The sequence below is a fragment of the Netta rufina genome (genome assembly GCF_964035555.1).
Source record: "Netta rufina genome assembly, chromosome: 1".
In the NCBI taxonomy this organism is placed as follows: Eukaryota; Metazoa; Chordata; class Aves; order Anseriformes; family Anatidae; genus Netta; species Netta rufina.
In genome coordinates, this window is record NC_140123.1 from 152,261,887 (window position 1) to 152,278,000 (window position 16,114).

The window sequence follows — 16,114 nt, forward strand, 5'->3', positions numbered from 1 at the left end:
CAACAATGCTGAGCAGAGCAGAGGATCACCTCTTTGACTTGCTGGTGATATTTTGCCTAATGCAGCCAAGAGTACCATAAGCCTTCTTAGCTGCAAGGGCATGTTGCAGGGTCACGTTCAACTTGGTGTCTACCAAGATCCCCAGCTCTTTTTCTGCAGAGCTGCTTTCCAGTTGAGTGGCCCCCAGCACGTACTGGTTCCTCAGGCTGTTTATCCCCAGGTGCAGGACTTTCCCTTAGGGCTACCTAATTTTCATATAGAACTGATAATTAAAGGCTACTGGTTTAAGCTTTGAAGCCGGTTTTAAAACAGTGTAGCTGCTTTGGATATAGGATAGCTTCAGATCAACTCTTCTCATGAGTTTTCTTTTGTTTCCTCTATGTACTATAAAATTATAATCAAGTATTGATTGTTGAAATCAGTAAAAACCTAAAGGGTTTTAAAATATTACTCAAATTAGGAGATTACAGAGATAAAGGTATTCTCTCCCCCTCTAATTATACATATGCATACAAACAAAAAGTACAAAATGATCCCAGCCTTGAAGATTGTCTAGACCACAATAAAACAAGAAACAACACTAGAGTAAAAAACAGGGAAATATTTGCTATTCTTTCTCCTTTCTGTTTCAGTCAATCTTCCCATTTCCAGCTCCTTTTTTCTGAAAATATACTAGCACCATGATCAGCTAATTGTTAACATGCAGATTACCAATGTAATACTTCCTTCCCCTTTCTTCCCAGTTAAACATCCTATCTGAGTGGGGTTAAAATAGGAAGTACAGGCTATGCAATTACATACGCAACTCCTTTCCTTGAAAGGGTGTGGTCTACTTCTATAAAACTGACATTTGAAGGTATAGAAGGTACAACACTTATTTTAGAGATTTATTCACCAGGAAAATCCTGTAATTGTTTATAGCTTCCGTCTCCAATTCTAAGGAAGCGTGTTTTTGCTGATTTCTTCATCAGAAGATTCTGATGCTGTTGGGGAAAGCTGGACAGGGAGACTTACCATTAAGTTTTATCATCGCCTAACAGACAGCTCCGGATCCAGGTAAAGGAATTATACTTCTTTCTGGGGAAAGCAAAATAGAAGGGTCTGCTCTCATTCAAAGACTTGGAAGATGTTAAGGGGCCTCTTAACTGTGATGATTCTTTAAGGGCTCAGCCACCTGTTTCTGGTGTCAAAAAGCAGCATTCAGGAATCTGAAAGTCAGTGTAAGAATTTAAAAGGAGCTCTCTCCACGCTTCCCTAAAGTAGAAAAGAGCTAGGGACCGCATGTTCCCTGAGTACAAGACTGTCAGCTTTGCGAGCTGATTATACTTTTGAAAAAGCAATGAGACACAGCCAAAAGTGCTCAAATTTCAGTATTAAAGAATGTGGTCCATGGACTTTCAACCACTCAACCTACTCTGGATCTTGGCAATCACCAAAGCAAGAGAAATAGCTTATTTTGATGTATTTGTACAATTTGCAGCTTGTTTGGGGAGTAGCTGAAACAGTAGCATATTGAAGAGAAACCTGAAAGTGAATTAATATGGAATTTCAACTCCGTGGTATGCGGTTGGAAAATGTTTTTTTTGAAAAGAAAAGTAAGAAAGCAGAGCAACATTGGGGTTCATTATGAAGGCTCTAAGCATGAAGAGCAGGATGAATGAATTTGAAGGCTGAGTTCTTTTCACAGATTAGGACTGTTTCTAGCTAATAGTCTTAGCTGAAAGAATCCCTGCACTTCCTTGGAAATGCACATTTACCTTTTCATTCTCTGGTCATTTTTCAGGTTCACAAAATAAGACAAGGTTTTTGTCCTAAAGTAAAGACTTTATAAAAGCTCCTTCTGATTTTTTTTTTTTTCACAATAACTGTGTTGTAGGAGTTCTTTCTGAATGTCACTTCAGCACAGCGTAATTACTAAAGTTCCCTAATTCAGTTTTACTTCTCTTTACATGAAATGAAAACGAGAAGCTCCACAATAAGCTGAAGAAGAGAGTTTGCAATTAAATCATTTATATTCTGAATTAGGATCAAACTTATGTGCAAAGAACATTATGAACATGAAAGAGATTTTCATCATTTTGCTGAATCTGTCTTTGGTCTTCAGTTACCAAGCCATTAATGGTGAGTTTCAAATTTATATTTTCCTTTATTCTGCTTTTATTCCCTCTCTTTTTATATCTGTCTCCTTTCAGCTGATAGTGTTCCTCATTTTCTACTTGCTTCTGCTACCGTCTTGTGTGCTGTAGGAGAACAGGTGTCTTGCTCAAATGCAGACAGTCTGCAGACTGTTAGGTTATATAATATATAGGTTATATTGTGGCTGGAGATATGAACAGGTGAAACGCTGAACAAACAGAGGAAATGAACAAGTTTGTTGCTTAATGAGTGAATAAGAAGGAGGACTAGACCGTGACATAAGGGTACATAGTTCAGATGGTAGAGTATGAGAATAGACACCAGTGGGCAGGAACAGGGTGTGGGTGCATGGGCTACCAACAGCAACATCCTAAAGACCGGATCTTCCTGTGGAACTGCTGGTACTTCCTGCTTTCTCTCACTATTTCTATTTGTAATCAGTGGTATTTTTTTTTCCTGGATTCCTTTCTCAGGTAGTGTCTCAATGAAGAGCTTGAGCTGCTACAATGACTACAGCACACGCGTGACGTGCAAATGGAAAGAGCATAAAGAGGCTCATGACCTCCTTCGTATAACTCTTTACCAAAATGATAGCATTCAGAAGTAAGTACATGAAATGTACTGTGCTGGATAAAAGTCCAGTGAGAACTCAGACACAACTTGGAATCCCAGGGGTTGGCAGTCAGATTTTTGGAAAGTGGCCTCACCTCTTCCTGTCATTGAGTTGAAGTAAAAGTCATGCTTGCTATTGTCTTCTAAAAGAGAAGAAATTATTAGGTTGTGATAGGGGAGCAATTTTTATCATATTTTCAATTATTTCTCCATGATTTTGTTGTGGAACATGGATAGAAAATATGATGGGGTGTATATGTTGCTATTCATGGCGTGGGGAAGGTTGTGTCAGAACAAGAGTGGGCTTGAGGGTTGTTCATGAAACTAGCAGGGAAGAGACATTTCCCCAGTTGCTTTGCCTACTTAGGAGCATCACCGAGTATATTTTTGATCAGTTCTGAAGAACTTGAATAGACTGTGTTTGTGAGACAGCAAAAACTGATAAGTTCATCTGTGCTATCAATCTTCCTCCCAGAGATACTGGTCTGTTTATATCAGTATCTCTCTACTACATCTGTTTCCTTATGAAAAGGGAACTGAATCACCAGACTCAATCAATTGTGAGGATAAGAAAGGACAGAGAGGGAGGAATAGTCAAGGAAGAGAGGAAGATAAAGATGGAAAGCTGAGAAGAAAACAAATTAGCATCTGCGGATACAGGAAGGAAAGGGGAAGGAAAGAACTCTTGATTTTGTTGTAAGTAAGAGAGAATTCATATACCTAAAAGAGCTGAAATCAGTTGAAGGCTTTGGAACAGGACCTTGAAGCTAATATTTCTGAAAAAAAAAAAAAAAAAAAAAAAAAAAAAAAGATGATATAACATTCTTGTACCTTTGGGAAATGCTCTGTAATGCTTATATGATAGAATGTTTTGTGTGGATCATACAGGAAACATGACTGAAGTGAACTAATCAGATAAGCAGCTATTAATTGTGGACAGCTGAAATCAAAATGGCCAATGGTCAACTCACAGATGAACAGTAGTTGACTAAATCCCAAACTATAAGCTGGTGCTGATGGGCAGATAGAAATATCATCAAGGCTTCACATCCATTGGGCTGACTTTCTTGTTTAAGGGCACAGACATGTATGGTTGATCCCATCCATACTTCAGGAATATCCCTGGTTTCCTTGCCAATACCCAACTTTTCAAGATATCAATACTGTTGGATAATCCTTGTTGGCATATGGTTGGCTAGGAGATTCCATCCTATCCTTCAAGACAGTATTTGAGCTCAGTTATACACAATATTTCTCATTTGAAGGGGAACAATGTAATATACTGCATGTGAAGCCATAAGCTCAAGCAAAATTCCAGAGGGTATGAAGAGAAGCAACACATCTCTCCAGCAGCTCAGCTTACTGCAAGCACACAAAGCTTATCCTCTTCTGACTAGTTTAAAGTATTGTTTTTAATCTTTATGATGTTCCTTGGCCTGAAAAAAGGCTATCTAAATTGACACCTAATATTCGTGATGAAATCTGTAACGAATGCATAAGGTCCCTTGACAGAACCGAACAGGATATAGAAGTACATTTTGGTTGTAGAAAAAAAATTATGTGTCTTTCTGGGACTGCAAAATGAATTTCTTCAAGAAGCTAAGGATCTTTGGAAACTTTATTACATTTCACTCTAAGTAAAAATGCATTTTCATGATACTATTTTTCACCATATTATTTCTCACGTAAAAATATGAGATTATTAAGAGTTAGGCTAAAAACCCCACAAAAGTAGACCCATACCAAAATATAAGATTTTACTACATATTTTGAAATGTGAAGGCATTTGAGAAAAATCCTGGTGTTAAAAATGTTAGTCATATTAATTGATGCAAAACAAGAATAATAGATACAGTGATAATGAGGATATAAGTGTCTAAGTAAATTAGAACAACAGAATGGGATGGAATTGGTTTCAGACATTTAATTTTGCATGAATAATATGTTTCCAAATCAGATCTTTATAGATCACTTCCTCTTTACACAGCAAGAGCAAGATGCTTTGTGTACGTGATCCAGAAAGTGCCTCACCTGAGACTTCAGACCCCTACATCTCCTGGGTTTGTCGGAAAAATGTAGAAAATTTTGGAATAGGGATAAAGCATATTTACAGCTTCAAACCTAACAAGAGTCTTGAAAAACAACTAAATGTTCATCTTTTCCAAAATGGTAAGGAATTAATGCCAAGTTCTATTTTCCAATGAATATTTGAGATCTTTGAGAATGTTTTTGCAGATCAGTCAGGAAGTGAATTGCAATTAGACTGTGAAAATGGCCAAACAGTTCTACATTGAGAGGATGTGGCAGGGAGGGGAAAGGGCAAGACTCTGGGAGCAGCAAGACATGGAAGGGGCTCTCAACAAGCAACTACTTGCTGTAAAATACGATAAGATACTGTGGAAATGGGGAAGCTTATCTAGATGTTTTCTTCCTCCCTTCATGTCCCTGTCTCAATTCACATGTTGCACCTTCACCTTCCAGTTCAGCCCCTTCCGCCGCAAAACCTTGAAGTTCACGAGAGTTCAGGAGACTTCTTCCTGACCTGGACGGCAGCTGAAGGAAGCCAATGGCTGGGCAATGCACTGGAATATGAAGTCACTTACAAGCGGGAGTGGGAGTCCTGGGAGGTAAGAGCAGATGAGCTGGGCTGTCCTGACTTGGGTGGCACCCTTTGGGGCAGTTGAGGGCTTGTGGTAAAAGCTGTGCAAATGAGTTGGAATTTATTTTGCCCTGAACCCCTCCCAAATGAAAGTAAAGCGTGTTTCATGCGTAGCCCATGGAAGGGCTCATGTGGGAGAAAGGCAAAATACATTTGAAACCACAACAAGTGTCTTGGGCAGATTCCACACAGTTCTGAGCTGGGCAGTGCCGTGACTCTCGTGTAGCTGGTGCTGGAGTCAGTCAAAGCTCTGCAATCTTCAGGAGCTGGTCCATCTGCTGGGCTGGGTTGGAGCTGGCCATGCCTCTGCCTTGCCCTTCCAATGTCATGATGGCAGCATGCAGGCAGAACCCCTGTGCAATGGGAGAGAGGAGCACTATGTGGCAGCATGTGTGTCGCCATCACGTGTGCGGGACTGCTTGGAGGTGCATCCTGACAATCACCTCCTTGCTCTTTCCCTGCCTTCCCTCCACCTCTTCTCTGTTCCCCATTTGTCCTCCCTGCTAACAGAAGGATGCATCGCGCTTGCTCTCCAACACCACACGTTGCCACCTCAGCCACCTTGTGCCAGGGAGCCGATACATTGCCCGAGTGCGAGCCAGAGCACAGCAGGCCAAAGGCTTCTCTGGGCCATTCAGCGAGTGGAGCACGGATGTGTCCTGGGAGACCCCTGAAGGTAGCGTGGTTGGAGTGGGGCCGTGCAGGGATGGGAGGGCTGGCGGAGAAGCCAGGGCTGGGGAACATAGTTTGGCACGATGCTGGAAGAGCGTATGGGCCCAGGAGAACTGAGGCATCTGCTGAGAAGGATGCAGATGGTACTTTGTTTTATCTTTTCCCCCATTACAGTCCATTTAATTTGTTCACTTCACCTCAGCTTGGCAACAGTAAAATGATTCATGTAAGCAGCAAAGGAGACTTTTTGTTGGGCCTTGTGATCCTTGTGGGTCCCTTCAAACTTGGAGCATTCTGTCATTCTGTGACTGTTCTTTGTTTAACCTTACTTAGAAGAAATAGGAATGGCACCAGATGTCACGGGGGTAGCCCCTTCTAGTCATTGCTTTCTTTCAGGAAGCCTCAAAATTTGTTTCAATGGGTTCTGCCTAGCGATAATGAAATGGCTGTGCCCCTCCATGGGTCTAGTGCTCTCTATGGGGACTGATTGTGTTTTGGGATGTGGCTTGTGGAGATATCCCCTGATAGTCTTCTGTTGTGTCAGTCTTGTTTCCACTTGGATGGACATGTATATTATTCCAGAAGACTGTGGAGAAGTTTGAAAAGGAAATAAAAGCGAGTCTCCATCTTGCCTCTTCCAGAGTGTTTGGCATTTCCATCCCATTGGACAGACCTTGTTCACGCAGACACAGACAAAGGCTGTCACTGCACTTGTCCTGTCACTTAGCTTACTCTGATCTTCTGTGTAGGCCAGGAACCCATTCAGCCCAGGAACCTTCGCTGCCTCTTCAATGGTGTAAATCTTCTGACGTGCAGTTGGGAAGTGAAGAAAGTGATCACCACCTCTGTCATCTTTGGCTTGTTCTTCAGGGCCACTCCAGCATCCGCGTATGTGATCTGCCAGTGGCAGAGTGCCCATGCCTCTCCCATTGAGCTTCTGCTCTGTCCCGTTCCCACTGATCTCAGCACAGCCTCCTTTCTCCCCCCAGGGAAGAGGAGTGCTCTCCTGTGTACGAGAAGACCTTTCCTCACATCCCCTATGTGGTGCAGAGCTGTGCAATCCCTGTTAGCAACATCAGCAGTCAGAGCCGGTACCATGTGTCTGTCCGGACCAAGACGGAGGAGAAACTGATTGAAGCCTACAAGAACAGTGAGCTGCTGTGTTGTGTCTCGCTTCTGCTGGGAGTTTTCTGGGAGGGGTGGCTGTGTGGGGAAGTGGTGGAGAGGAAAGGAGAAGAGCTGAGCTGGTGAAGAGATGGTCTGGACAAGGTGGCTTGCAGGTGTGCAGTTTCTCAGCGTCTCTTGCTGCTTTCAGGATGGTGGCAGTAGTAGAAACTGCTGTGCAGAAATCCCAGAGCTCTTCTGGGAACAATCGTCACCACACTGAGTTCTCTGTAATCAGAATGTCATTGTCCTTTGCCATTGTCCCAGGTATGAGGGAGCTGTAGTGAGAGGTGTTTTGTGGAAGTGTGTCACTGTGTAATTTTGCAAGAAGCTGGTGGAGCTCCTGGGGTGCAGTGTCCCCTGGAGCACTGGATGAGGTAGGGCTGCTCTGCTGAGTGAGGTGCGCCAGGTGATCATCTCTGCCTGCATGCATCTGGAGGCACCAGTGCTGTTCTTTACAGACCAGAACTGGGGGGAGCCCCTGCAGTGTTTGAAGATACCATTTAATAGCTCCAAGAGAGCTGAAAATCTCTGGGAACATGGTGGATGAGTACGGACTTTTGAAATATCATTTCACTGCTTTTCTACATTTAGAAATTACTGTCAGCATTAATGGATATGGATCTTCTGTTATTTAATGGATGCACTGGTTTATGATATTTGGCTTAAAAATGGAGATATGGGGAATTAAGAAGTGTTAGAAAGCTGAGACTTATTGCATTCCACGACACAACCTGGTTTTCAGTCTCCACATACTACTCACAGTGGTGAAAGGGAGTGCAGGATCTGGATGTTGATTTGTATTCTAAGATCTCTTCTGTGTTACAGTTAAGGTCTTACCACCTGAAAATGTGTCTGTGAAAGCGACAGAGGACCAAGAGTATGAACTAAGGTGGAAAAAACACACTTTTCAGTACACGTTCATAAAACAGAAATACCAAGTCGAGTACTGGAAACACAACCAGTATAATGAAGTAAGTCACAGGAAGTGCAGTAGTCCTGGATTTCTCCTTGCTGGGTGAATGGGAATGACAGTTCCTCTCACCTCTGTCATTTGTGTTTCTTTCTTCTCCCCAGACCTTGCGGACATTAGATATCAACAATGATGAACCTCCCTTCATCTTCACCCTGCAGATGCTGTCACCATCTACAAAATATAGGGGAAAAATGCGTGCAATGGTGAATAGTGTAGACTACCAGAGCAGCTGGAGTGAATGGAGTGAGGAGTTCAGCTGGGAAACTGAGAATGGTACTTTTCATATGGCCTGATTTTGTAAGGTGTTCTGGCCTCTTAGTGGATGAAATGTCTCTATAGAAATATATGATTCTCTCAGTGGATGTTGAAGTTAGACCCAGCCATGAAATAGGTATGCTTGCTAAACAAGATAGCTTTCCTGTGTGCAGCCTTACAGAACAGCAGTAATGCTAATAAACGCAGTGAGCAGAATTGACCTTGTAATCATCTTTCCTACTATTCTTCACAAGACCAATACTGCCAGCTGTAAAGTTTTCCATATTGAGAATCAAATAAAGATCCTGCACAAAAGATCATGCTTGATTCTTGATTGCAATAGTCCATTCTGCTATCAGGGACTGAAGAACCTGCAATTGCAAGAAGACAGAGGGATGAAAATCATCAGCCTTTTCTATTTACAGAGTGAATATGGGGTTGTGTAAAACACCTAGTACAGTGTGCTGGAGATACAGACCTTAACATGTTTTTTGTAGTTTGTCAACTTAAAAGCAGAATGTCTGCTATCAGAATGGTCTTGTGCCCAAGTTATAGGATCTTATGTATTTTGTCCTGATGAAGCTTGAAGTAATAAGAAAGCAGCTGGGGCAAAGTCTACTACTTTTGAAGAAATTGGTGTCTTGTTGATGTTCAGCTATAGCTATTAGCAGAGGAAGCTCAGGAGAATCTCTGAGACTCCCATCTCTCCAGCACTGAACACAATAGGGCAGACCTAAGATGTCTGAAGATCCGTCTACTGTTCATAGTGCAGTAAGGTACCTAACTAGCTTTTTATTAGCATAAATTGTTTTCTCAGATGTCAGTAACAAATAAAATAGAATCAATAAGGAAACAATGAACTTCTGTGGTCATCAGTAAGGTGTTCAGGCCACATTTGGTCTCTCCCACCTGGGAGGGGATCCCAACAGTTAAAAGGCCTGTTTGCATCCTGTGCTGTGCCACTTGCATTTCTCTGATGTGTTTGTGTGGAGACTGACCAAAATGCAAAACCTGTTATGCACCCCTCTGTTGGTGGCTCCCTATTTCTCTTTTCTCTCTTTCAGTTCTGTCACCACTGCTTCTACCAGTGATGCTGCCAGTTCTCATCATCATTTTGCTAATCATTGCTTCTTTCAGCTATAAGTATTTCCTCAGGTAGGTTTGCATTGTGAGGAGGAGATTTAGCAGTGTGTTGGCCATGTGAGTGGAATAAAGTTGTGAGGCACTGCTTGTGCAACATGAGAGTGGTTTGTGTGGAGGTGAGCCTTGGTGTGCAATGGGCAGCCTGATGAGTGTCTGTGTGCAGGTGAGAGTTGGGTGGTGGCCTGCCAGAGTGTGGTGGTTTTACCCAGCTGGGCAGCTGAGCTCCACCACAACCACTCTCTCACTCCCCCTCCTCGAAGGGAAAGGGGGAGAAAATATGATGAAAATGTGTCAACGGTTGAGATAAGGACAGGGAGATTGCTCAACAATTGTCGTCATGAGCAAAACAGACTCAGCACAATGAGATTAATGAAATTTATTACCTATTGCTAACAAGCAAGAGCAGTGAGAAACTGAAAAAAAATATATATAACTAAAACCACCTTCCCCCCATTTACCCTCTTCCATCTCCTCCCCACTGAGGGTTGCAGGGGAATAGGGATTGAGGGCTGCGGTCAGTCCCTGACACTGTCTCTGCTGCTTCTTCATGGTCCCTCTCTGCCCCTGTTCCCCATGGGGTCCCTCCCACGGGATGCCGTCCTAACTGAGCCTGCGGGGGCTGCCCACAGGCAGCAGCTCTTCAAGCACTGCTCCCACACGGCTCCACACCACAGGGTCCATCCATCCCCCAGGAGCAAACTGCTCCAGCACAGGTCTCCCACGGGTGGGTGGCAGCTCCCCCCCAGACCCCTGCTCCTGCGTGGGCTCCTCTCCACGGGCTGCAGCTCCGGCCCGGGCCCTGCTCCTGCGGGGGCTCTCCATGGGCCGCAGCCTCCTCCAGGCCACATCCACCTGCTCAACCGGGGGCTCCTCCACCCATGTGGGGGCTGCAGCGTGGAGATCTGCTCCATGGGGGACCCATGGGCTGCAGGGGGACAGCCTGCTCCACCAGGGGCCTCTCCACAGGCTGCAGGGGAACTGCTGCTGCGTGTCTGGAGCACCTCCTGCCCTCCTGCTGCACTGACCATGGGTGCTGCAGGGCTGCTTCTCACTCCACTCTGCTCTGAGAGGCCAGCCCTGCAGCCCCCCACTGCCAAAACCTTGCCATGCAGACCCGATACACAGGGCCTTGGTAGTGTCTTGCTGAGCAGAGCAGCATGCTGTACGGGGCACAGTTTCTTCCCTTTGCAGTCACATTGAGAAAATCACACAGAATCACAGAATCACAGAATTTCTAGGTTGGAAGAGACCTCAAGATCATCGATGTGTTGTTGTTTTTCTTGCAGGCAGAAGAAACTGTGGGAGGAAAAGATTCCAAACCCCAGCAAGAGTCTGCTGATCCAGAGCTACTTGGAGGTAAGAGGGACCTGTACCTTTAAAAGTTCACTTTTTCTCTCTTTTATTCATGACTTCCAATAATCTCAAGAGCTCTTATTTGTCTCCTCACCTATAATGAACAAATACTTTGATTAGTCTCTTCATTATTTAGGAGAAGTTCAGATCCTATTTAACATGTGTAATCATACATTTGTAGTAGTAGATATGTGTTTGTTAAACATTGCACATTTGTTATTTTGCTATAAAATGGAATTAGATATTGCAGTGGTCTAACACATCATTGCATTGTAATGGTTCAACACATCATTTTCAAATAGATGGGAAAAAAATAGACGTGGATGCTTCTGTGTATGCTTTTTATATATCCAGATAAAATGGATATGTTTATACTAAAGTCTTGTGTCAATTTCTTTTGCCTGATATTTCAGTAAAAATGGATTTTTTTCCCACTCTAAGAAGCACCTTAATAGTTTTGTTTTCTATTCCTTACCTGTTTCTTGATCCACAAGCACTCACTGCCTTAGTTTCACGGTTTTGAAACTTTTCATCCCTGCACTGAATCACCTTATCCTAAATTTTGTAAACATCTCAATTATTCTATTTCTCTGGTCAGCTAGTACAGATGACAGACACTAAACCCCTATAGGTGAAATATTGCCCAGAGTGTCACATATGATGCTATAGAGCAGACACTAGGCAAAACAATAGCTTTGATGTTTATTGTGGAGAGAACCTGCAACATTCTATGAGTTCTTTAAGGGAACAGCTTCATACCCCTAAGCTATGTAAAGTTAAGTCAGTTAAAACCCACTTCAAAACCCACTTCAAAACTCACTTCAAAGTGGGTTTTAAGCAACATTCTTCTGGAAAACAGAAAGCACCTGCTAGTCATATTACAGCATTTTGCCAGATGCTGTAGGTTCTCCTACTTGTTTTTGTTGTCCATGAGAACTGTATGTTTCTTGATTCAGCTGCTGGTGAGACACTTCTTTTTCCTCATGTCTGCTTTCTCTTTTTTTTTTTTTTTTTTCAGAAAGTGAATCTAGGAAACTGGGTGACAAACAGCCAGCTGGACTTCAAATACAACCTTGCAGAGAAGATGGATCAGCCTAGCTTCCTTCAAGTTGTGGACAGGTGAATGAACAGCACATTATAGTGACACTGTGAATAAGATTCTCAAAGAGCTCCCTAATTCGTGGGAGGATATAATTAAGTGTTCTGTCATCAAAAAGCCTGTGCCAGTTGCTTTTGAGCTTGGGATACCATTTTTTGCTATCTAGTTTAGTCAAGATAGAAGCCAAGTCAACCAAGAAAGATTATTCTAACCATATGTGTAGCTACTTAAAATTTTGACTAAGCTTGTGTTTATATTTAATGTTTACCACAGGAATATCTCTCATGAGAAACTGTTAACTCTCCCATTCAGGCAGATGAAGACTTCGGCAGAGTCTCCTGAGGGGCAGGCTGGAAAGACAGAAGTTTCACCTACTGCACTGGACGTACAGAACCAATACCATGCTTTAAATGTGACAGAGCGTGCCCCAGTTGTCTGCCTAAGTCGGGCTGCTGGTCATTCCTTTTCTGTTTCAAGGAGAAACAGTGCTGATGCAAGTACTGCTTCCCAGGCAGCAGTCACTTCCTTCGCTTTCAATGGTCCATACTTGTACAGCCCAGTGATGTCCTCCCAGCCTGAGATTCATCGGCCCCTGAATGTGACCCTGAATCCAGTGGGAAACCAAGAGAAATCAGTGTCACTACAGTATGTGACCCTCCCAAATGAAGTCTGTCCCCAGGCTCTACGAAGACAAGAGCAACCAGGAGCAGGTCCTCAGCAGCCTTTCCAGCTCCCAGATCAGAAGGAAACAATGCAGCACCTCAACGATAAGAAAGAAGTCTCGCCACTCCCCCCAGCCAGTGGGCAAGGCACAAATGTGAAACCAGAAGAGAAGAAAGCTCCAAAGGCTCTTGCCTGTGCCACATCCCTTCAGCAGTGCCCCTCAGAGTATATCACCACAGACAGCCTCTTACTGCCATCAGCCAGTGACTCCACACACCTGCCACTTGCCACTGCTGGGGAGTTGCCTTGTGACCCACAGGAGCCCCAGCTCCGCAGTGACCGCTCTTGCCATGAGTTTGCTCCTGGGAAATCTGGTGTCACGGTCCCAGTTTCAGGTCAAGCCCCAGTCTTTTTTCCTGAATCTCACCTGAATGCATTTGGGGACTACCTTGTTGTCCCTTCAGGTCCCCATGGACCTTCAGAACCCACAAAGATTTCTTTGCCTGTCCTACAGAAGGGAAGCACTCTTCCTAATGAGCTGCCTTTGTTGGAGGGTAATTTGGTGGTGTTAAACCCTGACAGCACTGAGCCAGTTTTCCTTTGCCAGGTTGGTGACTATTGCTTCCACAGCCTGAAATCCAGTGAGAAGGTGCATATGAGCCAGGAAGACCCCCAAGTGAAGAAAACGGATGAAGCCAGGACAGCACCTGGGAAACCTCTATCTGATGATGAATCTAACGCTGGCAAGAAGGAAGATGTATCAAAAATGCAGGCTATTCAGCTTTTCAAAAGCCTGAAATCAGATGATTACTTTTCCTGGCAACAATCTCTGAGGATCAGAGAAATCTGTTAAAGGAGCAAATATCAATAAATACCAAGGCTACATGCAACTAAAAGAGATTGCAACTATCTGATAAAAAGGAACCCTCCAAGCTAGGAGCAAATACACAGCAATTATTTCTTCCAGCCTCCAATCCAGTGTGTTGGAAATGACTTTCATTCATTTCAGTGAATTTCAGCTTGATCTCATTCTCAATGTCCATCACAGTTTTGGCACGAAAAACAACCCAGATATTTGCGTTTTGAGATAGTTGGTGTTTTTTGAACTTTTTGGCTTATACGCAATGAATACATTAGCCTCCTCCTGGTCCTGTGACAGGTCACAATCATTTTACCATAATACCAGATTGCCTGGAGCAAAACTCATGGCAAGAAATGCAGCCTTTACAGCATAAAATGCTATCAACTTAAGATTGGTCTGGAAACTTTGTAAAGAAAACTTATATTCTTTCGAGCAATGTTGTTATCTTTTGTGTGAAATAGATATAAAATTCATCAAGTAGCTTTCATTATCTCTACCTTTCCACTGGTGGCATGGAGTAAGTATTATCCAAGATGAAAAAACAACGGGCAGTAATAGAAGTGTAAGTCAAAAATGAGAAAAAATTGTTGAAGTCCAGGAAAACTATCTTAAAGCTAAGGTGCAATGTATTGCAGTGTATTCTAAGAATAAGAAGGAGACATTACTGAGATACATTAAATTTACTCTAGAGAATCATGGGGAAGATATATTACGTGAGAAAAACCCAAGGACGCTGCAATACAATGAAAGGAAGGGAGTGAGTCAATAACAGAGAATGACAGTGGAGAAAAGTTGTAAGCTTGAGTCTGATTCAGCTTTTTAATTTTTAAATGTTAAAGTACTATACATGTATTATTTTCTTTTAAGTTCATTTGTTGTTTATGCATGATATAATTAATCTTAACTATGTGATGTCTTTTTTTTTTTTTTTCTAATAAACCGTACTGAGAAATAGATTTTTTTTTTTTTTTGGTCCAGTAAGTGTTGCACAATAGGGGCACAGAATTACCACTCTGTGATAGGTAAAAGGCTTTGGTTTCAGAACTAATGTGGGCTTGCATTCAAAAAAATATGTCTGTTTTTCAAATATATAACTTGAACTAATAAAAAATTGTATTACTTCCTACTACTTTTTTCCTTTCATACATTAAGAATGTTGTGCTTACAATATCATTACTATTAGCTCATCTGAACAGGCCTTCAAAAATTCTGTTGGTTCAGATATGTCCCCTGTGAGGTAGGATGTTTTCCTCCTGACTTTGCTATGTTATTTGACAGAGCTAATGAGAGGTGGTTCTTTGTGCCAGCTGATTCCTCCTGCTGGTTTAATGGATCAATGCTGATCAGAAATTGCAGAGAAATGCATTATTTTTTCATAATTTAAACCTTTACAAATAATATTCTAAATCTGAAAGATGCACAAATTCAATTTGATATTCTTAACGGCAGAAGGCAGACAGTTGCAGCCTCTGATAGAGAATACTGAGGAGCACCCTAAGGGATTTTTATTTTTTTTGGTAGTCTCTTTGGCCTTTTATGAGTAGCAAAACCAATTTCTTCTAAGCCGTATGACTGTGCTTTATATAGGAGGGTACTAAAAAGAGATGTTCTATGCAGGTTTAGTATCTGGATTCAAATCTCAGATATGCATCCCCTTGCTGGGCCTTGAATGGCTGTGGTTTTAATAACCAAGAACAATAGACAGTGGGAGAACTTATACTCTGCTCAGGCCTTTTGGATGAAGTTCATTTACATTGTGATCAGTACTCTGAATGCTATCTGTTCTTTCTGTCCTTATGCACTTCATTGGGCATTTCCAGAGGCTGCTCTTGGAGGCAGGATTTATAAACACAAGGACATTTATAGATTCAAGAACATGACCCCACAGAGCAACATTTATGATCTGAAGATTACTACAGGAGCTTGGAACTTGTAGAGTAACATGCCACTTTCAGGCTAGGGGAGCTGAACAGTGTTTTTCATCAGCAACTATAAAGATTAATTTAGAACAGAATGGATTTCTGCTTTAGGAACTCTTTGTGCAATATCCACCTAAGCACCATTAAATTAAATATGTAATAGACAACGGAAGCAGAACCTATGGCTACCCTGTGCTAGGGGAGTTCATTTATTACTGGGTTACAGAATTAAAGCTTCCATAAACTTTAGCTGTTGATCATATGAATCTTACATTCCTTTCTGCACAAGGCCTAGCTGCAGTGAGAGTGATAAAAAGCATTTTGCAATCCTGCAGCCTGGTGGTTTAGGAGCTGTTGCGAGTCCTCAGTCTTAAACTTCCTGATCAGTAGCTGAAGCCACAAAGTTACTGTGCAAAGGGAAGCTGCTGCTGCCTTCTGTGATGCTAGGTACTGATGTGAGGGAGAGGAATCATCATTCTGATGACTCAGGAGCCAATTACAACATGCTTCTCTGTTCAGGGTTTCCCACTAAGAAGTTCCAGAGGGGTTCCTCACCCTGTATATCTGAGAGGCAATTCACTTATGTTTCTTATATAGCCAT

The 16,114-nt window shown here is 42.6% G+C and overlaps 1 protein-coding gene across 2 annotated transcripts; it reads left to right on the forward strand.

The window, feature by feature from the left end:
* Positions 1–866: 866 nt before the first annotated feature.
* On the forward strand, positions 867–14,638 carry CSF2RB (colony stimulating factor 2 receptor subunit beta). 2 transcript variants are annotated; one of them, XM_084286713.1, is made up of 14 exons: positions 867–1,056; positions 1,934–2,121; positions 2,610–2,739; positions 4,736–4,917; positions 5,230–5,375; positions 5,918–6,083; positions 6,829–6,967; positions 7,069–7,229; positions 8,072–8,217; positions 8,321–8,492; positions 9,539–9,629; positions 10,904–10,973; positions 11,989–12,089; positions 12,382–14,638. In XM_084286713.1, the coding sequence occupies exons 2-14, from the start codon at positions 2,052–2,054 to the stop codon at positions 13,583–13,585; spliced, it is 2,778 nt and encodes a 925-aa protein (XP_084142839.1). In that variant the 5' UTR covers positions 867–1,056; positions 1,934–2,051; the 3' UTR covers positions 13,586–14,638. The 2 variants fall into 2 exon arrangements, with proteins under 2 accessions (XP_084142839.1, XP_084142838.1); XM_084286712.1 differs by having other exon boundaries at positions 1,969–2,121.
* Positions 14,639–16,114: the final 1,476 nt, after the last annotated feature.

Excerpts from the sequence above, each read along its gene's own strand:
- CSF2RB (XM_084286713.1), top strand. The coding sequence starts at position 2,052 with ATGAACATGAAAGAGATTTTCATCATTTTGCTGAATCTGTCTTTGGTC. Across the intron at positions 6,084-6,828 it reads GTCCTGGGAGACCCCTGAAG|GCCAGGAACCCATTCAGCCC; the intron begins GTAGCGTGGTTG and ends TCTTCTGTGTAG. Across the intron at positions 7,230-8,071 it reads GATTGAAGCCTACAAGAACA|TTAAGGTCTTACCACCTGAA; the intron begins GTGAGCTGCTGT and ends TCTGTGTTACAG.